The 26,677-nt window shown below is 38.1% G+C and overlaps 2 protein-coding genes across 2 annotated transcripts; both read right to left on the bottom strand.

Annotated features, from left to right (window-relative positions):
• Nucleotides 1–1,275: 1,275 nt before the first annotated feature.
• On the bottom strand, nucleotides 1,276–5,945 carry LOC145782254 (putative lipid scramblase CLPTM1). Its single transcript, XM_082594042.1, has one exon. The coding sequence runs from the start codon at nucleotides 3,806–3,808 to the stop codon at nucleotides 1,940–1,942; it is 1,869 nt and encodes a 622-aa protein (XP_082450168.1). The 5' UTR covers nucleotides 3,809–5,945; the 3' UTR covers nucleotides 1,276–1,939.
• Nucleotides 3,848–7,988, bottom strand: LOC145782264 (cytoplasmic dynein 1 light intermediate chain 1-like). Its single transcript, XM_082594053.1, has one exon. The coding sequence runs from the start codon at nucleotides 7,984–7,986 to the stop codon at nucleotides 6,625–6,627; it is 1,362 nt and encodes a 453-aa protein (XP_082450179.1). The 5' UTR covers nucleotides 7,987–7,988; the 3' UTR covers nucleotides 3,848–6,624.
• Between the last annotated feature and the right edge of the window lie 18,689 nt (nucleotides 7,989–26,677).

Below are 26,677 nucleotides of genomic sequence, written 5' to 3'. Positions count from 1 at the left end.
GGTCGGTGGAATCGTATGCAAAGCGAAAATATGCTTCCCAGAATGTATTTTTTGCCTTCGTGCTCTTTAACTCCTCAAGAAAAGTATTTTTGGTTATACTTGTACGTTGATACCTTCCGCGGGCCGCAGCGTGACAGGCTGCATGCGGCCCGCCAGTTGGTGACCCCTGATCTAGTATATCATTCTTTATTATAGTTGCAGTTTATACTGATGAAGCCACACTTGTGTGGCGAAAGCTTTGTATTTAAATAAACCGATTCTTCTGATTTGGTGTGATATTGTTTACTTTATTTAAAATGTTTTGTCACACCGTGCATCCCAGTGGATCATCAGTTGAATTATAGGAAAATTTGATGAAAAGTTTAAGAACGAAGTTTTGTTTTGGAATTCTATCCGCACAACTCTAAAAGCTTGGCTATTAAATCTTTTTGGAGCTGAAATCTACAGTAAACCACTCTTTTCTTGGCTAAACATTGAGTGTGTGGTCTCTATTATCTGGAAAACGGTTTCGTGCACTGGCATCTTATTTTCCATTAAACTATTTCATGAAGATTAATTTTAAAGCAAAGCTCACTGATAAATTTGCTGACGAAAAAGCTCCAAAATTATTGAACTATTTTTAGTGTTCTCACAAATATTGGATCGAACTTCCCGATGGGTTCACGATTTTTAACCGCAGCTGATTTGAAATAATGTAGGCTACAGATTTCTACCACTACGACTAACAAAACCACAAAAATGTCTGGTTGGGACCGCTTGCTCAAGCAAATGAGCCAAAATTATATCTCGCAGCCCCAAGTTGGTTGCGTGACGCGACAATTTATCGAAAGACAGTTTATCGAACGACAGTTTATCGAAAGACAGTTTATCGAAAGACAGTTCATCGAACGACAATTCATCGAAACGACAGTTCATCGAAACGACTGTTTATCGAAACGACAGTTCATCGAACGACTGTTTATCGAAACGACAGTTTATCGAACGACGAAGCACATATGCAATGGAATACTCAGGGGTTAAAGGTTAGGGGATAATGGTTAGGGGGCTAGGGTTAAGGTTAGGGGTTAGCGTTAGGATTAGGGGTTAGTGGTTATAGGGATTAGGGTTAGGTTTTCGATTAACTGTCGTTCGATAAATTGTCGTTCGATAAACTATCGTTCGATAAAATGTCGTTTCGATGAACTGTCGTTCGATTAATTGTCGTTCGATAAACTGTCGTAAACCGTTGGTTGTAACCTTCCAACCGCGTTCAAAGTGATCACCAACTACCACTGCTCGAGTCCAATCAATGTATTTCTGTGAAAACAACACACGTCCAGCGAAACAACAAATACCGTTGAGACAGCAGCACAGCACACGCATGGATGAAGCATAATTAATTACTGTGGGTAATCGCGTAGATTCATGAAAAAAGAAACCGACGGTGTGGCATTTGGCTTTACGATTTATTGACAAATCTTGGTGATTAGAACATAACACCAGACTGCATAGAGAGTGCTGTTGACAATGATCTTTTCAAGACTGTTTGAAACACACAAGCACGTGCACAAAATGATGGGATTTACTGGGTACGAGTGTGAATGAGAATGGGTCTGCAGCAGTGTCAAAACATTAAAATTTCCGCAAAGAAAAATTGAGCTGATTTTCCACGTTACAAGTTTATGTTTAGCGCGGATGGCACCGCATAGGCTACGGTGCTCTCTTAGAATGAACAGTATGTTAAGCCTGGACCACGCCTGTACAAGAAGGTCGCAATGTATTTAAGAAAAAAACTCCAGTCAATAAGAAACATAAGTTAAAAAATGATTAGGACTTGAATTATTTTTTGTATCAACTCGGTCGATTGTCAAAGTATGATAATTCTTACACATCAACAGAAAACATTGTGACAACACAAAATCATATCCAAGCTTGATTGATTGCAAATTTGAAAAAAAATCTAATCGTTTTTCTTATCAGAAACAATTTGAGCTTCTGGAGGAGTCGGCTCCGAGGATTTCACCGCTTCAGTGGGAGCATCTCCGTTGGCATCCGCAGGCTCACCAGATGTACCGAACTCATTTACTCTCTTTGGGTCTACGCGATATTTGTAGCGTTGGTACAGAAAGATGAAAAAGACGATGTCGTCACGGAAGCAACCGATGCGGTACATGGTCGGCATCTTAATCACGAATGCAAATATGTCATCAATGAACGTGTTGAGCGCTTTATAGGTGAGCATCCGCCATGGAAGATGAGCCACAGATTTAAGCTTGTAGTTAATGAAGAGTTGAGGCGTCATCATAATGAAACCAAACGTGAGAAGAAACCCGTACAACATGCTGAGCACGTACGAGTACAACCCTTTGTGTTCGTCGTAAATGATCGAGTACACTGCGTATGCACAAAATAGCGGAAACAAAATAATGCCGAGGTATTTAAACGCCAATTGATCGTACTTTTTCGTATCTGACTGGACATAGGTTGACTTGTCAGTAAGAGTGGGACGAGGAATTACCCCAAACAAGGGGTTTTCCCAATCAAGCCCAACCGACACGACCTTGGTTATTTTCCACAAATCAATGAGACACCCAATGAAGATGCTGACTTTGATAACAAAATTTGTGTTATTGTCAATGACATAGAGAAGTACTATAACTGATTGCACAACACCAAAAAGGACAGACCGTACAGAGAGACCTTCCAAGGTCTTTCTGCTTTTCCAGAACTGAATATCATTCTTGAAAGCCAGAAATTCAAAAACACTATGGACAATAGAAACAATTACAGTAAGACCGAGCATATAAGGATTCGTTTCCAAGATTGCTTCTTTCATTGAATCTTGATCCTCTTCAGAGTCTTCCACATATTCGTCTCCAAGTACGCTATACCACTGATTGCGCATGTTTTGAGATGCATAAATTTGCAGTTTAATCAAAGAGATCGGCTGGATTGTGAGATGAAACGAAACCTCCTTTACGGTGTCATTTATAGGAGTAAACTCCCGGAGAAGATTCCAATAATCGTTGAGATAAACGATTGGTTCATACCTTAAGCCATCTCTTCTCTGGACAAACATAACCATCTGATCAAGAGGAGCGGGAACCTTTCCCTCTGTCCAAGCTGTGTGATCGGCAACAAGATTGACAGTTAGGTTGGGATGCCAGTGTGAGATAATTTCAACACTTCCGTGTTTCTTCATGTGCTCCAAGAGCTGGGGATCAGTTTTTGTTTCACCGGTGAGCAAGTTTTGCGTTTTTTTAATGGTCCTCCGCTTGTACCTGTTCAGTTGTTTGCTGCGATGCACAGTAAACTCCTTGGAATACAATTCCCCTAATGCTGGGTCAGGGACGTAACCAGATTTTGTGAAAAATAGGTGAAGATAAAAAGAACCATTATTTTGAACTTTTTCTGATAGTGGAATGGTCCCATTGTATGAATACGAACCATCTCCGTTTGGACCATTTGTCCAGTCGCCGTACACTATGTCATCCTGGTGCCAAAACAACGTGTCGGATTCACTGAATTTAGTAAAGATGCTTTCTTCATTAACAAACGCCCAAAACGCCAGTTCATCACCAGGCATGAACAAGTTAGAGGAAGGTGCAACCACAGTCCCATTCTTTTTGGTAGAGGTTTGGTCCCCACGCAACCATGACATAAACATCCACATGAGCATCATCCGGAACACAAATCCTGATATCATGCTCCATGTACTTTGAGGTGGAGGAGCTTGAGCATCTGGATTTGCAGCCGAAGCTTGAGCATCTGGATTTGCAGCCGAAGCTTGAGCATCTGCAGCCGGTACAACCTCAGCAGTTTCGGGCATATTTAATGTTTATAAGTTTAACCTATCTTTAAATTGGACCTAAAGTGCACAAAAACAACAGTTAAGAATGCATGCAGCACATGTCAATCTTTAGAAGTATGAATGCGTCAAGAAACAATAAAAAAATGAAACATCGTTGCGTCGCCTATGGACAGTAGTAACTGCACTGAGTTTAAGCACCGTAAAACGGTGTCCGACAAATTGTTCGTAAGCAATTGTTCGTAAAGCAATTGTTCGTAAGCAATTGTTCGTAAAGCAATTGTTCGTAAAGCAATTGTTCGTAAGCAATTGTTCGTAAAACAATTGTTCGTGAAATTAATTCTTCGTAAAACACTTCTTCCTAAAGCATTTTTTCGTGCATGCACTTAAAATTTGATGTATATATACAAAGAAATGCTTTACGAAGAATGGTTTTACGGATTTCATTTTACGAAAAACAGTTTACGAACAATTGCTTACAAACAATTGCTTTACGAACAATTGCTCACGAACAATTTGCCTATAACCCCGTAAAACTGTCCAACTTAGCCCAAAATTTGTGAGTTAAAGTCTGACCACAATGTGGCCTTCATGTCTTATTGGGTTTGTCTAATCGATAATATTGCCCACCAGGGCCAAGATGGACTGTTTGACGGTACTAGTTTAGTAGCTTATAAGTACCCTTTGCCAGGTGCCAGTGGCTTTCACCAAACAGAAATTATTGTTGGATTGTTAATGCTGGTCATACACAAGATGATTCCCAAGTAAATTCGGTGTATTATAGATTATATGAAACTTTAACATTGCCACAAAGCAACAATTGCCATAGCTTGCGTTTTGCGCAAAGCAAATATTCTGGACAACTGGGTCGCCGGTTGTAGCTAATATATCTAACGTTATAAAATCAACGTATGATTACCAGCCCGCGTTGATAGCAGGTTAAGTCTGTATAAAAACATGGACTTGTGCATTGGCACAAACAAAGTATTTTTAAATTCATAGGACTTCAAGTTTTCACATTTTGACAAAGCAATATCGTAAACACTGATGAACATTGAACAGCATGCAAGCACATTGTAGTTGATACAGTCAACACAAAATTATTATAAATTGGATTTTATATCGCCTGATACCACCATAAAATTTTAGCTTTTCACACAAAGTCTTCCGAAATTAAAAAAATGGTAGTAAATAGTGTTGTAAGAATTAATCAAGTCTATTCTGTTATACAATAATTATATATATGGCCAGTTGCAGACTGTCCTGTAACAAATGTTGAACTGAAATGCACTTGACAAACAAATGCTATGCAACTACCAAATTAATTAATAAAATAATATAATGAACTAGTACAACAAAAAACTTGATTGTACATTAAAGAAATCAATCAAACCTACAGACACACAAGCAATCAGCAACTAAGGCATATCTACTACTATAGTCTGTAAGTTGCAAAAGATTTCAATTTTCTCATAACCACGGTATTCAGCACATGAACCAAGCAGGTTTCATTACTTTGCCCAGACAGCAAATCAGTCATTTTTTTACGTTGATTCAAAGTCTCGACGTTGAATTGATGTAACAATGACGGATTTTCTTTCTGGTTGCTGAAGGCAAGCACATGACACATCTAGTTTAAAATAATATGACCTATTTGTGACAACGTATTTTTCCGGACAGCAAGACCAAATCTGGACAAGTGTAACACAGAAGCATTGCAATTGTGATAACGTACAATGATGTTATAATTATAGTGTTAACAGTGTTACAGTAGAATTCGCTTTTAGTAATCTCGGCTGTGGAGATATATATAGTTTATATATATACGTTGCAAAGTTTTGCTCAAAAACTGTGCATATCACCTTGAAATAACCTCGCCTATGCCCAAAAGTGAATGTATGTAAAAGAATGAACCATACTTATGCTTTAAAAAGGGAAAAAATTTGCATACAATAGGGAAATATGTTTGGTAGGCTAAAATGACGCAAAATAGAAAAGCTTGATATGTCACCTAATGCATTATTAACCAGGCAATACGAAAACTAACCTAATGAAAATACAACACAGAAAAAATGGATAGATGTATTACACTCTTCTTCTTCAGCAGATTGACCATGCTTGATCAGATGTGACCTTCCTCCATCATGTTCTGTTTTTTGTTTTTATTACTGTAGTAACTTTTGAACTAAAAATATGTATATATATATTACATAATCATCATATATTTCCTTGGGGAACACAAGTTGTAATATTTGCACAAACGATGTTTTTGCAGTTTGTTTATGGCATCAGATAATACAAAGAAAACTTGGACTTGTTATTACAGAACATGCGTGATGGCAGTTGCTCGAATAATCACTATGCAGTGTCATCTTTCCTTAACTTGACCTACAATGACCGATTGACTGTGATATTATAACCATTGTTTGAATGCCTTTTCAGATGATCCTTTTAAGCGAATTCTACTGTAAATGTGAATTTGCAAATCAATGGTGACGGCTCTCTTAGGAAGCAACAATCAACAATGCATTATGATGAGTAAATCTACACATATTCGAAAAACACAAAAACGCAAGCAATCATAATAATAATTGTTCCATAATTTCCAATTTGTCATCAAGCGATGAATTAGCATCACATTAAGCTTCTTCCTGCAGAGAATCATGCAATTTAACAAAAATTAATACTAAAGTTATAGCTGTGGGCACAAATACCAGGTACCAGTATAGGTAAAGTTGCCAGTGGTGATGGTGACTCCAAATGAAGGAATGCTTACAGTGAAAGCCACTTGCTTCCACGAATCACCATTAGCTTGCTAAATCTTGAAGGTTGAATCTTCAAGGACTTTGCTTTGGTTTTGCTCCTGGTGATGGTGTTTGTTTGGGTGTCTTTGAAGGAGTTGCTGCTGCAGGGGAACCAGGCTTTTTATTAAGAAGTGAATTGAAAAAATTGGCTAACATGCGTTCATTATTGGCTCCAGCTTTGGTACCATCTGCCTTTCCAGGTTTAGCTGCAGCAGCAACAGGAGGAAAGCTGACTCGTCCGTCTTGAGCCGGTCTCATCTTATTTCGAAGTGCTGCAGCTTCACTACTACCAGGTTTAGGAATTGTTGGTGCTTTACTAAGAACAACTTGTGCTTTGGTGAGAAAAGCTTGCTCATCTTCAACTGACAATTCTTTCAAATCATGGCTTAGCACTCTTGTCATTGCCGGCCTGCTAATGACACTGTTATAGGGATCAGTGACTGAAAATTTGGACAAATTATCTTTGACAATACCAAGTTTCTTGTCACTGTCCCATCCAACAGGAACAAAGACTCCATCTCGTTCAACTACGGATGCTGGAGCATCAAACGGAAAACCATACAATTTATGCAAGGCATATTTTTTTAACACTTCAATATTTTTGTTTTCTTTCATCGATGTATAGACAAGGCCAGCACCATGCTTTAAACAGTAGAGGCGAAGATAGTGCTGAATATAGTCAAAATGTTCTTCTCTGTAATCTTGCTCTGTTTCCAAATTTTCCATACAATCACATTTGGTACAAACAACAATGATCGGGATACCAAAATTTTCACTCAAAGTTGTCTCTTCAAGTTGTCCAATTTCAGACTGAACCGAATCATCAAGTCCCTTTGCCAAAATAAGCTTACTTTCAAGCTTAGCCTCAGTAGGGTCAACATATGCAAGGAAATCATCTATCAACTTCTGTTTCAATTCTGCTAGTTCTGATGAAGGCACTTTCAAAGAGTCAATGTGCTCATAAAGAACTTTTGTCCACTTTTCGAGAGTGTCTGGAATATTCCAAGGCTGTGACATGTCAACAGTAATGAACACAAGAGTATCAGACATCATTGATTTAGGTAAAGAAAATTGAAGCAAACTTCGATATGCAAGATGTCCATCCACAATCCATAATCTGCAAATACCATTTTCATCAATTTCTTCATCTTGTACTTCAATCACTTGGAAATCCAAGGCAGATCCTCGATGTACATCTTCCTGACCCTGCAATTTTGTGACAAGAACAGATTTTCCACTGAGATCATCACCAAGCACAATTATGCTTTTGTCTGATGAAAACACTGAAATCGTTGAAGAGGATGATATGTCACTCAGCAATGATGACCATATATTAGAACCACCTCCTTTGCTTTTATCTGAACTTAACGATGCCATGGATGCAACAGGGGGCATACTAGCAACCTAAAGCAAAAAACAATGCAAAATTCTGATGCATTTACGCAAACCAAACTAAATGTTGGAAACACGTTTTTGTTATATTGAAGCCTATACGCAACAATGTTTCCCAAACTATTCAGAGTTGTTACCCAAAAAGGTAGTGATTGTTCATGTTCATTGTGTTCAATATTTCACTCTGTAAAAAAACTCCATAATATGGTCAACCTCATTTCATTGGGAAAAACAAACTTCTTTAAGTTTGGTTCTATTTTTAGTAATCCACTAACCCCAGCTAAACTTACAAAGGCTGGTTTTTCACTGTAGTAAAAATTTATATTTTTTGTTTGAGTGCTCGATCATTTTCGGTACACGACATTGGAAAATGAACCAGTTTATGAGCTGCATACTTTATGTATTATGTATTGTCATTAGTCATTTATATCTTTATGTATTGCCATTAGTCATTTCGAGTGCTCTTGAATCTATCTTTGTTTTGTTTTATTATTATACCAGTTGGGAGCAGCTGACTAGATGACAAAATGGTCTTTTGTTGCTTCTGCCTAGTCAGATTGAATTATTAAACAATGAGCGTACTTATGCGTACCTTTATGTTTACGAATTATATATATGTATCAGCCCTCAAAATTAGCTTCCATCTACGACGGCAAAAACATTGCCGTCGCCAAATCAACAAACCTTGGGTTGCGGCGGCAATTGCCGTATGCTTTAATCAAAAGAAATTTTATGCACTTCTTCTTCATCATGTGTCACACGGCGGTCGGCTGTAGCCCAGAGCATCACGCACGCTATTTTATACGCTGACAATGCTCTTGTGAACTGTAAAAAGTTTGCAATCTTATAAATACTGGCTTAATTGTTACGCAAAAGTTATTCTTTCATCAAATGCTTATTTTTGACCGGTGTCGTTGCGAATATAAAAAGTGGTACAAAATTGGATAAATGGTTTTTCGGCAGTAAAGAAAAGTAATGCTTCCGATCATATGGCATCGCACGTTCATGAACGAGCAGTTTTTGTCTTCAAGTATTCCAGTGACGACGCGACAACCTCATCCTTCGATGATTCCGATTCTGACTAGTTTTTTATCCAACAGACTTTGTGTTGCTCGCAGTATCCTAATTGTGCCGAAATCATGTTAGTGTACTGTATACGTAAATCGAGGCAATTTTTTCGCAGGAAGCTATTGATTTGTTATCGGTACCTGATTGAGCAATTAACGTTATTTCATGATAATTTAACGTCGCTAGATGTCGAATTAATGTGAAACAAACGTAAATATCTTATTGGGCATTGTTGTTACGCGACATAAATCGCCGGGAAATTTAAATCGATTTGTACTGACTCGAACGTTGAATCAACCCAAAATTAACTTACTTCCCCTCCCCCCAATGAGTTATAACGTGAATCACCGTAACAGCGCGCGTATCGCGTTGATCGCTACTTTTGGTATTATTACATCACAACAAATTTATGTATTTTTAAACAGTGCGGTCGTGATAGACTATTCGATTATTTTTTTCTCGTCTCGTTTTGCATGTTTTGGTACAATTTTTTTGTTATAAACGTTCACAGCAATTGCCGAGGCAATTTCAACTTTTGCCGTTTGGCCTCGTCAATGTTTTTGCGAAGTAAAAATATGCTAATTTTGAAGACTGTGTGAGTGTTCACAGCAAGTAAAATAGTCCGAGGTGAGGTCTTGGTGCGATGTTTCTGCTGATTAAACTCAAGCTGCGAGTAAATCAAACAGGAAGAAATTTTGAACAATTTTTGTCCGAATTAAATGCTCATTTTGCGACAGCATTTTTATTGCCGTAGCAGAATGGCCATTATGACGTTTGCGGCGGCATTTACCACGGCAATTGCCATGTGCCGCCGCTAATTTCGAGGACTGATGTATTGTATAAAATATAGTTATTGGGTCATTCCATGCCAAACGTCCTGAAAATCATAAAGATCCCAGTTTGACCCTCTTCGATTTTGCTCAAAATGTTATTTGGCATGATTTAGCCATACATTACAAATTTTAGCTCAATATCTATTGTAGTTTTGAAAATATGATGCTTTAAAGTTTTAGGTACAGCCTAAACTTTTCCGCATTCAGTTTTTTAGACCATTTTCAATTAACCATATCTTTTTCTCCGAAGGTTATATAAAGTTTATTATTGGTAAAATGGTTCACTTTTAGCTATATTACATGATTGTCTTGTCAAAATGCAATTAATTTGCAGCACAATGGAATAATCAAGCCTCAAAGTAGCTCTTTTCTTCACCAAAAACAAATTTTGTGCCATATTTGGAAGTCTGTAACTCTTTTATGAAAAGTAGGATGGTTATTATATTTATCATGTATGAATACGTTCTTTCCTTACCAGGCAACAACTTCACCAAGTTTGATAAGTAACATTATATTTATTAGAAAGTTACAATGCATCAAAATATGCACCCCAACAAAAAAGCCAAAATAACGCCATCTTGTGGTGTAAAAATACCCCCGAAAAAAGAGTTTACAAAATAATATTTTTAACCTGTTGAAGAACATTACCTAAGAAACTTGTGTACAAAGTTTTAACTTTGTCACTCAACTATTAAGAGGTAAGTTGGGGGCCAATTTTAACTCCCCATTAATAAAAAATTGGCTTCTTTGCAGAGGAGTCATTCCATGCTTAATTTAGGGAAAAAATATTACTGTAGTACCGTACACTCATGGTTCCAGAATTTTATGATATATTGTGTTCAGATAGAGTTCATTGAGACAACTCTTTTTAAAAAAAAATTAGCGTTCTATGACCTTCTATGAATTAGCGATATTGAGGATTGCAATTTGGCCACACGAGGTGAAAATCCTGGTTACGCATGAGTGATTTTTAAGTGTATTTCTTATATAGATGATAGAGGAGTGGGGAAAATTGCTATTTGGGGGTTTTCAAGGGCACTGAATTCAATGAAAACAGTTCCAAATGGCTCAGAGCAGTAGTTTTGTCCCTACAGTTATTTTTTGCTCCTTCACTTCAACCGCTTAAATGGTTGAAGTGACAAAGTCACGCAACTAAGAGATTGTTACATGTTAATATTGGACAGTTTGATGAACCAAGTACTTTCCATAAACGTCATCTCGATCTTCGGCTATAATAAAGCATGTGAGAATTAATAGTCTATTAAAAAAAATTAAAAGGGAAGTAAAGTGGTGTCGAACCGGCGCCCTTTCGATTGCCGTTCCAGTGTTCTCACCACTCGGCTATGCAGCCGACTTTTCTTTGTTGCTAAACAGTGATAAAAAGGCAACTTTATGCTTGAGTGAATAAGAGGCCATACGCGCCGACTTCCGGGGGGGGCCGGGGGGCGTCGCCCCCCATAAACCAATGGTTGAGGGGCAACAAAAATGGCTATTACAAGTGATGTTTCAAAGATAAAATACTTCGCGAAAGATATTTACATCATTTAAACGGGCAGAATGCTAAAAGCAGCCTTTGTACGTTGCTCCTGCTCGCAAAACAGCAGCTGATCGCATTGCTTTCTCTGGAACGTGAATTACTACTGAGATGCGCAAGGCACGCACGCTCACAGTCCTACACTGCTTATCTTCCCGCGCGTCAGGAGCAACTTCAAATTCAAAAATGTTTATTCTCATTTCACGAGTTATCCAAACGTCCGTTAGTTTTTTGTGACTTCAAACATAAAATCGATTTTAGCAAACTTATCGAGTTGAAACTACGACACAACGAACAATTACGTGAATAAAAAATCAAAGACAAAATGCATTTGTCAAAACTGTCATCCTTGTTTTGCTTTAATAAGCACTTATTGATGTATATATTTTCACAATATATACATCAACAATTATGAGAAAACTGCACTACCGTATTCGATTAAAGACTTTCGATAAAAAACAGAAAACACTTCGCCGTTGTTAATGCTTTGAAGGTAAGTAATTAGCAAAATGAGCGAAACGAGGTTAATAAAACTGGTAGTGGGTTTCCACTCTGCTTGAGATCATGATTTTTTGCGTTTTATTTCGATAACTTCACTGTCTTGAGCGTTGTTATTCACTCGCACGAAAAGGAAATCAATCGGCTTGTTTTCCAACTATTCCAATTATGAGCTAACAATATCAAAATTTTTACAACTAGGCGCATTGCATGCGTAAAACTAATCCTTTCAAGCAGCGGTTCTAATAAATTCGGTTTGCGACCTAGGTGTCAATATAAACAAGACGGTAAGCTTAATCAAAGACTATTTTAATTGAGTAAAAAGCCTTATGGTTATGACGTCATCACCTTTCTCGCCCCCCAAGGTTTTTTGCAAAGTCGGCGCCTATGTAAGAGGCCATGGCCTCGAAGGGATGCAACCTAGTTCGTACCCTGAACAGTTCGTACCCTCAGTTCGTACCCTGAAAAGATCGAGAGAAAAAATTAAAAAAAGGGGAAGTCGCTGATTGCAGTTTCCGCAAACATTTTAAAATTTTCTCCCTAAAAAATCAAAAGAAAGATAGCACAAAGCCGAAGTGGCTGATCGCAGTTTCCGCTAACCCTTACCCTAACGCTAACCCTCGCTCATCGCAGTTTCCGCAAACATTTTTCCGTAGTTTCCGCTAACCGCAGTTTTTGCTAACCCTTACCCTAACTAACCATAGAGTAATCTATGCTCTTACCTTAACCCTCGCTGATCGCAGTTTCCGCAAACATGTTTCCGCAGTTTCCGCTAACCTTTACCCTAACTCTAACCATAGAGTAATCTATGCTCTAACCCTCGTTGATAGCAGTTTCCGCAAACATTTTTCCACAGTTTTCGCTAACCGCAGTTTCCGCTTACCCTAACTCTAATCATCGAGTAATCTATGCTCTCTAACCCTAACCCTCGCTGATTGCAGTTTCCCAAATATTTTTCCGCAGTTTCCGCTAACCCTAACCCTTGAGTTAGTTTGCGGAAACTCCGATCAGCGACTTCGGTTTTGTGCTATTAAACTGCGATCAGCGACTTTGGCTTTTTTTATTTTTTCTCTCAATCTTTTCACGGTACGAACTGAGGGTGTGAACTGTTCAGGGTACGAACTAGGTTGCACCCGCCTCGAAGACCATGTGCATAACTTTGTGGAACCCTTTCAGTGAAGATATTGAATAAATTAAAAATATATCTTTTATTATAAAAAGACTGCTTTATTAAACCGGTTTCAAACATGCTGCAGTATCGTAACCATAATCTTCTACTCACCTACAGTACCATACGGTACTTTAACAACTACAGTCACAGGCTAGCTACCGTACACAGATAACTTTGTGGCCAAAAACTAAATCACTAATATGAACCCATTTAAATAATAAAATTCGTAATAAAACAAATTAATGTTTCATGAAATACGCCAATGGCTTGTTAACACGTGTAGCAGTACAATGGCTAGGTATGGTATGCTACAGGAATCATGCCAAAAGCAATTTTCAATTTGTCAACTTATATTCTATTTAAGCACATTGAAAAGCAGGCACTGTTTAAGAATTCATTTGTATGTTCAATAACAACCTTAGTTGTAAAACCAAGCTTTTGTGATCGGTATGCCCAATTTTAATCAGCAAAGACATCACACCTTTGAAGCTATGGAACCGTACTTAACTTGACTGTAAATAGCACAAAACGTCGGAATAAAACTCGAATAGAATCCTTTAAAATGAAGACGTCATAAACTATGTTGCCACTACGAAATTTAGTATTGACTAAAAAAAGTACATTTACAAAAAAGGTTTTTTTTTGAATAAGCCTAAATAAAGATACTATTCTATTTGAATAAGCTAGGGACAGTAAAATACCAGGACGACTCACTTTACTGATTTTTCTTGGGAAATGAACAGCTGGAGGGTTACTAAGAAGTTCAAAAATTAGCAGAACTGCACAAGGTTTTCTTTGCTTTTAGGTGAATTCAATCTCATCAAATGAATTGCTATAGGCAAAAGGCCTACTTGGTTAAAATTTTTGGTGCTAGAAAATCTGCAAAACCTTACTGCAGCAGTGTGAGGCTACCTGCTGTTACCGGTTTTACGTAAAGTCTACCCCTGCATTATCATGACTTGAATACTATTAAATAAACATGATATCACATATTTCCTACATTTATTTTGGCGATACACACTTTGTACACAGGTAGGCAGGTAACCAGTGATGTACGCGCATACAAAAATATTGACGCCGTCAGCGTAAACGTTCGAAAAACCATACGCCGTATGCGTCAACGTAACTTGTAAAAAAAGTTCGCGGCGTTAGCGCATACACTAGCGTAAACTAATTTTGTTTGCTAGGTGCCAATCATTCACACGGTGTAAACCAGGGGTGTGCAACCTTTATTACAGGAGGGCCAGATATAAATAACTGGGTGAAACCGCGGGCCGCACGTTTATTTAATATATGATTTCTAGTAGCCTAGTTGCAGGCCCAAAAAAGTAGTTTTTTTGTATTCATGTTATTCTTGTGGCATTATTAGGGGTTATATCTCCTTGCAGAAATAATAAGTTATAAAGACGCATAAATTTCTGAAGAAAACTGTTATTCCAATTTATTATCACACCGTCTTTGAACGAGTTCAGTGAGAAGTTTGCAGCTGGCTTCTTTTCCCGACAGCTTTTTCCAAATTTACTTTAATGGAAGTGCTGGCAATTCGAAGTCCATTTTCCAAGTGTTCGTCTGTCAGACCCGATCGATAGAGATTTCATGACGCCCATTTTTGAAAAAAAATTGTTTGCACAGATACGTTGAGCCAAAAAGAGCCATTTTTGAAGCAATAGATTTTTTCAAATGTGGAAACATCTTGGTTGAGATGTTTTCGGTAAAAATCGCCAAGATTCATTTCTAAATAGCCTACTTTGCTTTCAAATCCGTTTTCTTTTGAAGATCAATCAGTTCAAGTTATATTTGCAGGTGCTTTGTCAATGTCTGTGTTGAATGGCAAAGAGAATATACCCCACAAATATTCATGAGATTTGAAGTCCTTGAAGAGCCAAAAATTCATACAACAATTTTTCAAATTTAGTTTTCTTCTCAAGATGCATTCCATAACTTAGTCTGTCAAAGTTGGAAAGTGGAAAAGATTTCCTATCTGTATGTGAGCTTTCCAAAGTCGTAATTTGTTCATAAAGCCTTTTATGTGACCATACATTTTTACGTTCCAGATAATTAAACACAATGGATTAGCGGTGGCCCAGGGATACCTAGACACTAACGGGATGCGAAACTCAAAATCCGTCCGTCCAACTGAAGGGCTATAACCATGTTGCCTACAATGAATTGCACAATGCGGTGTTACTACACGAGAAAATGTTTGTTTTGCACTGGCTGTTTTATTCGTCGTTTCACAAAAGTTGTATCTGTACATTATTGTCAATCTTATGTTGATGACAAAATTATTAATATTGTAAGTTATAACCAATTCATTAGGCTACATGTAGAATCCACAAAAGAAAAAAACGACCAATGGCTTATTGTTCATAAACTTGGCTACTAGGCTATGTACACAAACAAAAATAATACCAATAAATATCACTGGACAATCAGATATCATAACTTCACACTGTAACCACAATCAGGCAATGACACAAATTCAAGTATTTGCAGTCTTGCGTGAACCACCACTCGTACGCTTGCGTACTGTTCAAGCCATCTTCGCGGGTTCCTCGCGCCTGGAAGCGTTCAAACGTTTTAGTTCATTTTTGGCAAAACAATTAAACGAAGTTTTTCCAATCAACACGAAATTGCAGTGGCCTTTTGAACAAGCCACATCAGCCTGCAAACCAAATGACGTCTCTGCTGCATTTTTAACGGCTCGAATAAAAGCAGAGCGTGAGTTTGGTAGGGTGAGCATTTTCTTTTTAGCAGAAGGATTGCTGAGTACGACATCGTAATACTGAACAGCCATTGTCGTTACAGCAAAGCACAACTCTGTTGGCACTGAAGAATGTACATCAATCCCAAACTTTCATGCAAATACTGAGCAAGCTCGGGCACTGCTGTCATCGTTTGAATGTATGCCAAGAATGTTTGGTTGATCCTCTCCTTCTATAGGAAATTTCCTTGGCATGCACATGTCATCCTTTTTTGCTACACCTTCAAAACACACAATGCAGTGAGTTAAGTGAGCATTTCACAAACAAAAAAGAAAAAATGTCATCAATAACATTGCTTTAATATGTAACCATTTATAAGAGAGTGCGACGCCTGGAAAGTAACATTTTGAACCGCTATCAGTAGCAAATGTTTCCTCGTGTAGTCTACAAGTCCTGAATTTGGCTATTAATGTGTTGGAATAGTTGCTGGTGATAGTGATTCAACCACTTGCTCATGATCTAATTTGATTGAAAAAAAAAACAGAAAATTTTCACAAGTAATGTTGTGGACAGGAAGCATAATAAACTTTAGAAAAGCTTTAGGGTCGTATGCACCAATAAGATTGATCCAAATATGCTGGTTCACTGTTTTTAACTTCTTCCACTGACTTCTGTAAACTTCGCAGAAAAGCTGTTGTTGTTGGTTGTACGAAGTCTGCTTTATATACAGTATATGTAAAATTTGCGATATCAGTATAGTGACATGACATACCCTTAAATGTATATAAATTTCACAAATCTTGGTGTTTCCAGGAACCCAGCATTGCTTTCAGCATACAACTCCAAGGCATGCGCACTGCGCAGTTGATTCACAGAACACACCTGAAAATAGCAAAGGCCATCGTTGGCTTGCGGCTGGCAAAAATAGTCTTATTCAGTATTTTTTATTCTATGACTTTAATTTCGTACACAGTTTCCAGTAATAGTGCTAACCTAAGTTACTAGCATATTATTACTTCCTTTTATATATGTCTTTGTGATGTCATAACCGACCAATTTCAAATGCTATTTTAAAATGTTATTGTGCTCAATGCTCATATCATCCGGACAAAACCTTTCTGCATACAAGACAGAAACTACACCAGTTGAGCACCATTTATGTGTATGCATTACAAGGCAGTGAATTCTATACTCAATTCACAGATGGGTCTCTGTGTCATCAATACCATATTTCACAACTTTACTTACTTAAAGCATGTTGCCAGGTGATGTACGATTGTACGTGCTATGCTGCTGGGATTTAGCGATGCTTTCCTCAGTGCAAATGCAGCCTTCAGAGGCTTGTGTTCCTCAAGAGCATACAAGCGTTTTATATGCTCAAAACGAGCAGTGCATTTTTCACCAAGGACGTGTCTATGATCTTCACCAACAGGAGGAAAGTGCATTCTCTTTCTATTCAGAAAATTATTGAAAAAATTTTAAAATTGTGTGTGAAGTCAAATAATAGGTAGGCTGCAAATGCTTTTCTTTCCTTGTAGGATGCACAATGCAACTTGACAATTTGTTGTTCCCGCACATATCCATGAACATTTTTCTAAATAAAAGAGTATGTACATTGTTAGTTAATTTGAACTATGTGAAGCAAGGCATTACCACCAATAAAATTACACCTTTTGTCCAATAAATTTGTATATACATTCAAACTGCATAAAAGTACACCCAACTTACAAGGGTCGACGTCTTTTAGGTGCAGACAGTTAGGCGCCGGTCAAATAGGCGCGCACATGCGCAAACTATTTAACGGCACTGGGAACTACCCTGGGTCTAGTGACAAATTAAAGCATGTCAAAAATATCATTACCCAGCTCTCATCACAACCAATTCATGCAGACATAAATACCTGTTGCAAACATGATTGTCAACAAAGACAGCAACAACAAAGAAGATTTCATCTAGTGCATTCATCACTTTTTTCAAATCATTAAACGAGTCTTCAATAGACCTTTTGCATAACAAACCAACAGAGCGTGACGTTGGAGTCGTGAACGACCAGCCGCTGTTTACAATGCTGTGCGATAGGATTAGTGGCGTAGTTTGCAGGCGAATAAATTGTTTAACGTTTGCTTGAGCTGTTGTTTTGTGGTCTTTACAGGCGTGTATCAGTGTTTCAGTATAATTTGCCAGAAAATAAAACTCTTTTAAGTTGTAAACTTAGGCTACAGAAGTGTAAACCTTCGACCAGTTCTTTGCTGTATTGGAAGCGATCTTGCCAGGCAAAGATAGGAAGAATTTCCTGTATTATACAGCTTTAAAAGCTAAGCATGCAAATCAAAATATTGATGCAGAACTTGATGACGATGCTACTTTCGAAATACCTCAAAATGCTACAGGAGCACTGCATCTACATACAGTGGCGTTGCCAGAAACAAATTTTTGGGGGGGGGCAAATATTTGATGAATTGATGAGAACGACAAAGTGTTTGATTTAAGCCATCGCCACCTGATGTGCAGTGGGCGTATCCTGGTGGGTTGAGCAAGAGAAGCAATAAAACCGGTGGGGTGTTAGAGCGTGCCGAAGGCCCGCGTATTCTAGGGGGGTCCGGGGGCATGCTTCCCCGGAAATTTTTTGCAAAATTACACTCAAATAATGGATTATAGCGCTTTCTGGAAACACTTTTAGGGTAATATTTGTATGAAATTTATTAGCAGATAAACAGCTATTAACTTATTATAGGTAGCTCTTATACACGAACGGGCAAAACCAGCCGCTAAATTAGAGAACACCAAAAACTCAGCTACACAAAAACTCAATAACTACACATAAAAATAACAGAGTAAGCCATGCTGAAATTGCTTCCACAAGTTAGTTAAAAGAAGCGTAAATCGCGTAAATTTTACCCGATTTACGATTTGCAAAATTTATTGGTGTCTTTCTGTGTGTCTAAAACAAGTCCTTGGGGGTGTTAATAGCCAGATGACTTGGAAAACGTTATAAATTTCTACAAATTTTATTAACTTATATTTTAAACAAAGGGCTCAACTTCGGAATCCAAACTTTGAAAATTTTGGGGGGGCCATGGCCCCTTTCGCCCTCCCTGGCTACGCCTATGTCTACATAGATTAGCGGTGGAAGATTGAGTTTTTGCTGGTGTTGAAGCTTCGCCTGGGTTTGTTTTATACAGACTTAAAGCACAAGGTTTGGTATTAGTTCTGCATTCGTACTGTACACCGTATTTTTCATTCATGAATGCACCTCATGTATTTAAGGTTGATTAGTTTGAACATATTCCCTCATCGTGACGTTATCATAGCAACCATGAAGCCAGACTTCAAGAAGGACTACCCAAGCACCATGATCATCATCGACTGCACTGAAGTACGTCTCGATACACTATCCTCACTTCACCGTCAGTCGCAAACGTACTCGAACTATAAAAGTACGAACACTGCAAAGGCATTAGTCATTAGTGGGAGTTGATCCAAATGGGGGTAATATGTTTGTATTTCAGTTGTACACTGCTAATGTGAGTGACAAAGAAATATGTCAGAGGAGTGGATTTTTTCACCTTTTGAAGCAGAAAATAGCTGATAATGAACTGCACTTCATGATGCTGTTATGGCCGATAAAGGGTTTCTTATAGAAAAAGACTTAGCCTACATGGTATTGGTCTACATTTGAATATCTCACCGTTCCTAGGTAGAAGGCCTCAAATGAGTGAGGACGAAGTGTTGAATAAACGAAATATTGCACGCCATCGCATTCATGTAGAGAGGACCATAAAAAAATTCGTCAATTTCACATCTTCGACAGGAAAATACCAGTGACTATGCTTGGCATCATCAATGAAGTGTGGTTGGTTCGTTGCATATTATGTTATGCAGAATGAAAATAAAATGTTGCAAGACAAGGTGCCACTATCGTGGTCCATAATTCCCGGTCAAAATGCACACGCTTCACAATGGCCGTCCTAAATTGCCTTTCCTAGTCTGTTAGCCAACACTATGATTAAAACGAACAAGAATTGAAGTGTACCGATAACCTACAACAATTCATAAACACAAAAAATTTACTTTTACCTGCCATCGACCTCACGCTTGCTTGCAATAACAAGAAACGCCTTCATAAACCGTAGTAAACAAGCGATTCTTAACCCTCAGACTCCGCGTAACTCAAACGTCACGCTCTGGTGATTTTGAATGTGCAAAAGGTCTATTGTAAATTGTTCGGTTAGTTGTTAAATCATTTTCCTTTTTCAGTCTTGCAGACGCTGTAGTATGTAGAAGTGGATCTTTTAGGTGGCTGTTGCTTTGTCAGATAACCAGAAAATATTCTTGGTACAACTGACGGCTTTAGGCGAAGCTTTTTCAGTTGCAATGGTGACATAATAACTGGGTATTTTTTTCGATCATGTATCGGTCATTGACCGATTTTTTAGCAAATTGTCGGAAAAAAATATATAGTCAATTCGGTGCAATAAAAGATGTCTGCGGTCTGGTGTTGCAAGGTTAAGTTTCGCTGATGAACGTTGAAGAAACGTTTGTCTGTTCTAACTTTTCTCTGATAAAACACGACAGCGTTTCTCAGCGAAACTTAATGTTGTAGCTAGTCAGGAAGTGCAAATTTTGGATTGTATCAGCTACTTGAAAGGAAATATTTTCATCAGAAAAAATGACCGAAATAAATCAAAAATAACCGAATTTTTTCAAGTTATTTTGGACAAATGACCGAAATGTGGCGTCTGTATATTTAGGTGCGGAGCACTGTGGCGCCCGTTCATTTAGGTGCTATTCCTAGTAAAGTCTGCAGATTGTATCAGCTCGGCAGGTAGGGCAATGCTTTTCACACAAAATGTTATATTGAAACAGAAAAATATCTTGTTTTGTTAATGCGCGTGTGGATATGAGGTGCGAGACAACGCTCTACTACTCTTGATTTTAGTTCATCTCCACAGGACATTTGCTATTCATCCTGAACACAGTTACAGCCAGACGGACCTTTACTTAATCTGTTATCTTTCGCAATTACTTCTACTCGGATGGATTGGTTGTTTGGCGAGTTCGTATGAGACAACGCTCTACTCTACTACATGAATACACTTCTAATTTATAGGGCATGTGAACCCTGGTTACAAGTTGCAAGCATAATGGTGCGACTTTGCTCGTTATTCAACCTAGTCAGGGTTTTGACAGAAAACTAAGTTACTCTTCACTCAAGCCTACCACTTGCTTGAATATAGGCTACGGTACCGGTATATTTTTTACTGATGTTTAGTGTAGCCTAGTTATTATTTGACTTAACTAAAAGTGAACTCAGTAATGTTCGGAAACTTGAATAATTTATTGATAAAACTTTCGCCGACGCAAACCTGGACTAACAACAAATAAATGCCAAACACGCGCATTAAAATACAATATATTTTTCTGTTCAATATAACATTTTGTGGGAAAAGCATTGCCGGCATAAGCAGCTTCACTTACGGAAGCCATGAAATATTTTTTAGTTCAATATAACATTTTGTGTGAAAAGCATTGCCCTACCTGCCAAGCTGATACAATCTGCAGACTTTACTAGGAATAGCACCTAAATAAACGGGCGCCACAGTGCTCCGCACCTAAATATCCAGACGACCGGCGCCTAACTGTCTGCGTCTAAAAGACTTGCTCCCCCAGTGTTAGCCTACTAATCTTATTGGTCATTCGCTGCTTCCAGCTGATTAGTACTAAACTCAAGTATGTTTTTATTATGAATAAACTTGGACCGTCAGTGTGTAATGAAATTAACTATTTCAAGATCAAGCGGCGCTGGTTCGACTCTCGGGGTGTGCGCTTGAGCAACGCACGTTAAGGATTGCTCTCCATTCAGCGGCATCTAGTGGATGGAATAGTTCCCTGGCAACAAGACTTCAACAATCGGAAAACTTCACTCTGTCAATCTCGGTGACCGGGCCTGCGTCAGTGATTCAAAGCCTCTACAAGTATGCGAAACTGCCAGGATTAAGCTCTGCAAGAAGCTTTCCCAGTCCGAGGATAAAGATTCAATCAATCAACCCTCCAACATACCGTACTGGTACCCTAAGGCCTAGAAAATGACCACTCCAGGCAATAGCAGATTCACCCAATCAACAGAATTTTGAAAATTAAAAATCTGCTCGGTCTAACCTATCTGACAGACTGACACTAGTCACAACTTTGTCTTCCATATCCATAACCTACCAGCTTAAACCAAACTAAAAACGAGCACACCACGATTTAGGCATGCCCTTCAGTTGGACGGAATAAATGAAAAAACGCATAAGCTTCGGATCCCCTAAGTCCAATATCCCTACGGTGGCCGCTGGGAGATTTCTAAAATGGTTAACAGAAGGTGCGAAATATTCCACTCCGCAATGAATTGTTCACACGTACCAGACTAAACTAAATTATAAACACGTTTCGCGGGCGGCACACAATTCAACATTGGCACATCTTTGCGGGCCGCACAATTTTTCTTCGCGGGCCGCATTTGGCCCGCGGCCGCACGTTGCACACCCCTGGTATAAACCACTCAAAACAAACAAGTTTTATTTTGAATTTCCACGAAGAAACACAAGCATCTGAAAGTGTTCATCTGACATTTTGCTGTGTTTTGGTTCCAATATGTCTTTGCCCATTGAAAACATTCTTTCAACTGCAGCGCTGGAAGGTATTGGCGTGTTGTAGCGAAAAAAAAAGATAAAAAGTAGGTGCGTTGACGCTATGCGCTAAAAAACCGCGAAAACTTTACGGCGTAGCCTCAAGCGCAAACTATCCAAAAAATCCGGCCGCAAGCGTTAGCGTAAACAAAAAGTCTACGCCGCATACTTGCGGCGTAGAATTTGCGGCGTAGCCTATACATTACGTAGGCCTACATCTCTGGGTAATATAAACTGCTGCACCTGAGTATGCGACATATGGCAGTAGACCTCAAGCTGTAGTTGCATCAAATTTTGTCATAAAATTATGACCCTCCAGTTGTCCACCTTACTTTTGAGTGAGCAATCCTCTATTTCTACTATCCCTAGAATAAGCTTAACTGAAGATGATCTAGCATCTATTCTAGATTCTAGCTGATCGAAATCGATTTTTAGCTGTTTATGATTGAGCTGACTCGTGTGAACATAATTTCGTTTGTATTACAAGACATGTAACCGAGTCGTTCATATCAAGCATTATCATATCAAGCATATCATATCAAGTCGTTCTTATCAACGCAACTTTGTAATTATTAACGCAACTTTGTAACAAAGCACGCTTGATATCTTCAAGACATAAGTACTTTCCTGGGTATAATTGGATTTCCGCAAAATGATGATGTTGTTTTTGCTAGTTTGTTTTATTTGTTTTTGTCATTGTTTTTATGTCGTCAAGTTATGGCCTATCTATTTTGTGATTCGTGCAAGGCATGGTGCGTTGCGCTTGAAATGGCTTTGCCCGTGGTAGGATTTCTTTGTGGGGTTTTCTTTGCCTGCCTTGCTCTTATTTGCTATGAGCTAAACGCATCAAGACGTGTTCCCCTTACGACCATCAGCACTCTTGATAACGCACCATGGCCGATCTTTATAGCAACTGTCCATACAAATCTTAAATATATCAGCTAAAGCTATGTGGGCTAATAAAGCTATAGCCTAAATTTATGTTTTTTTTTTGTTTTTTTGTAACATTTTCTTTATTATTTTCCCTTTGCATCTTAAATTTTTCTGAAGGTGTTGCGACCGTGCCAAATTTTTTTCAACTCAATAACTTACTTTGGTCACAAGCACGTTTTAACGTTCGCGTTTTGTCGCTTCTACCTTTTTCTCGACCTTTGCTATGTTGACGTGTATTGTTTTTGATATGATGGTCAGAAATAAAAACAACTGAACTGAACTGAAAAATTGTTGAAGGTTTGACCTGTCAGAAGATCAGCAGAAGATATTTCATTTTCTTGATTTACAAAAAAGGGTTTTGAATTTCCGCGCAATTCGAAAATGTCCGACTACTCACAATAATGGCAAGTTGGCGTTATTAAAAACGGCTTGATCTTTTCACCTGAAAGCTAATATAATTCTACCAACTTTTTCACAAACTAATTAGAATAACTTTAAAAAAAATTGTTATTTAGGTTAATAATTGTTACTTAAACTATGATTAACTGTTACCAACCGTACCATCAATTTTTGTGTTTGGAAGGTTTTATCACTCAGCTCTTCAGAGTTTCTGCTTTACGTTATGACCGATTGTAATATGGACCATTTTGAGTCTGATTCAAAACAAAATAAGTGACAATGCCATTTGGCCCCACCTTTCACTATGGGACCGTTCAAATATTACGTAACGCTATCGAGGGGGAGGGGGTTTATGAAAAGCGTTACGTTAGCGTCACATCGGGGGGGAGGGGGTTCAAGCAAAACGTTACGTAACGCTTACGAGTACGGTAGTTTATTTGTGCTGGCTGGTATCGTCGTTTGGATACTAAATTAAGCTGAAATCATATCCAGCAGCACCTATTCAGCACCAACAAAATCTCTATCAAGTATCAACTACGGTACTGTAATTCCCGTAATTCCATACAAGGCATACAGGTTCTAAGTGCTTAAAACCTCGCATTGCGAAATTGCAAGGCAGCATTCTTACATCAAAAAGCTTGCTTTGATGGAGTGAACAACATCAAGATTGCCAGATGGCCTTTTTTTAGGCCAAATTTCAAAAATCTGGCCTTTTTAAATTGCAGTTGGCTGAAAAAAATTGATGCAAATAAGGCCAGAAAATGTGGCCTTATTTGGCCCTTTTTATGGCTGCAAATTTTGACCGGTTAAAGAACCAATTTTATCAGAAACAGTTATATTTTAATCATTTTTTTGAAAGGTTAAGGTATAGCCTATTCTCCAAGTATTGAAAATAAGTAAGTATACACTACAGTAAGTAAGGCGTAGCCTACTGATGATGAATTAAAGTGATAATGGTTTCTAGTTTTTCTGCTACTACAGTAATTGTTTATTAAACAGATTATGCAAACGAGAGAGAGAGAGAAACCTTTTATTATGTCTGCTGCGAAAAATAGTATACGGTACAAATATATTGTACCAAACGAACCGGTCATTAGGGGAGACTCGGGTAAGTTGGCCCATCAAAATGAAAAATTGAATTTGTGAGCTAATAACAAAACATATGTTAAAGCGAATGCTATTGAAGAGTAGACAATTTATCACTCTAGAAGTGGACATATTCTTGCATCAAACAAACATTCTTAGGTATATAATTTTTCAAGTTTTCCGAAAAAAATAAAATGGACCATCTTGCCTTCCTGTGCGGGTAATTTGGCCCACCATGGAAGGTAAGTTGGCCACGTGGAAAACATGTCCATCTACGGTATATATTAAACAGAGGAAAAGTTCTATTTTTCCCCAATTTTATTTTCTTTCTAAGTATTCCTTGATTTTATAGAGGCATAGGCTACATAGCCTACATTGTATGCATTCATGTATGGTTTATAATATAATCTACTATTAGGCTATAATGCTGTATTTTACCTCATTAAACGTTTTTACATGAGTAGCCTACACCAAATAAGCTTTCGAAAATAACAAAGGTTGTATCAAACATCATGTAGTTGGAACGACATGCCTTTATTCCTAACGATCTGGTCACCTTAAAGATACCGATAGGTAGGACCTTGTTTGCAATAGGCTACAAACCCTATGTTTGCATGGGTACCAATATCGGAACATTTTAATGTATCTCCGAAACGAGGTACGTTTTAGACCGTCGCTTGAGAAGTGGTTGATACACATTTCCGCGATTGGTTTTCTTGATTATTTACCATTATTCTATTATTACCATATGGGTTAGGAATAAGTTGTCGCAATTTGTGGCATAAAAACGATGTTAGGAAGTGTATTATTGTTATTGATCGCTTAATGCTGATGTAAAGCCGCGATTTACTTACTTTGGATACTTGATGATAGGCTACTTCAATCTTGCAAAAATAAGTCATCGTATTAATTAGTCAATTATTATCATTCTATATAATGCCACATAAAGGCAAGTTGGCCATGGTGGCCAACGTAACCACCCACGAAATGGGCCAACTTCCCTGCATGGCAACCATATTGTAAAAACTAAAAGTTATGTCAAACTATCGAGCTTCTAACAACGGTTTCACCGTCAATGTGAGCCTTAATAACCACTCCAGCGCTGCACTCACTAAATAATAACTTTTCTTATATAGTAAGAAAAAACTCACTCGACATCTAAAAAATTCTAAAATCCAAAATTTTTAAAAATCATAATTTTTCATACAAAAATCGTGCTCACATGTTTATACTGCTTGCTAGAGCCTCCCAACCTGGTGATAAGATAGTTTCAACAGCACTTTCTCAGTATGCGTACGATACGTAACAATAACTATTGTAGTTAAAAAAATATTTAGAGTGGGCCAACTTACCTGAGTCTCCCCTATGCTCTGACAGTGTTAAATTATTTTCTGTTATGCTTGATCGTTAAATGGCATTTACAAAAAAATATTTTAATTAAGTTGTTAGCGTTTATTTAGCCTTAATAGAAGTAAATAAAAAAAAATTGGCCTTTTTTTGGCCTTATTTTATAATGAATTTGGCCTTACTATAGCTTGGAGTATCTGGTAACCCTGAACAACATCATGCTGAGCATCACGCAGACCGTTCAGAAGAATGTGGGGGGGGGGGGCATTGCACAACATGTCTGCAATAGAACAACGACCTAATTGTGACATTGATCTACATAGCCTAGGCCTACATATGTTCATTAAGAACCAAACGACTTCGACACAAACCTCTCAACAGGTAGAAGACATTCATACGTGCGAGTCTGAGGAAGACAATTATGCATCAAGTTCGAACCACACAAGCGA

Source organism: Aplidium turbinatum, chromosome 1, assembly GCF_918807975.1.
Source record: "Aplidium turbinatum chromosome 1, kaAplTurb1.1, whole genome shotgun sequence".
Lineage (NCBI taxonomy): Eukaryota > Metazoa > Chordata > Ascidiacea > Aplousobranchia > Polyclinidae > Aplidium > Aplidium turbinatum.
The sequence above is the reverse complement of the archived record's forward strand: the minus strand, read 5'-3'. Positions and strand labels throughout refer to the sequence as shown.

Coding starts and splice junctions, on each gene's coding strand:
- LOC145782254 (XM_082594042.1), bottom strand. CDS start 3,808: ATGCCCGAAACTGCTGAGGTTGTACCGGCTGCAGATGCTCAAGCTTCG.
- LOC145782264 (XM_082594053.1), bottom strand. CDS start 7,986: ATGCCCCCTGTTGCATCCATGGCATCGTTAAGTTCAGATAAAAGCAAA.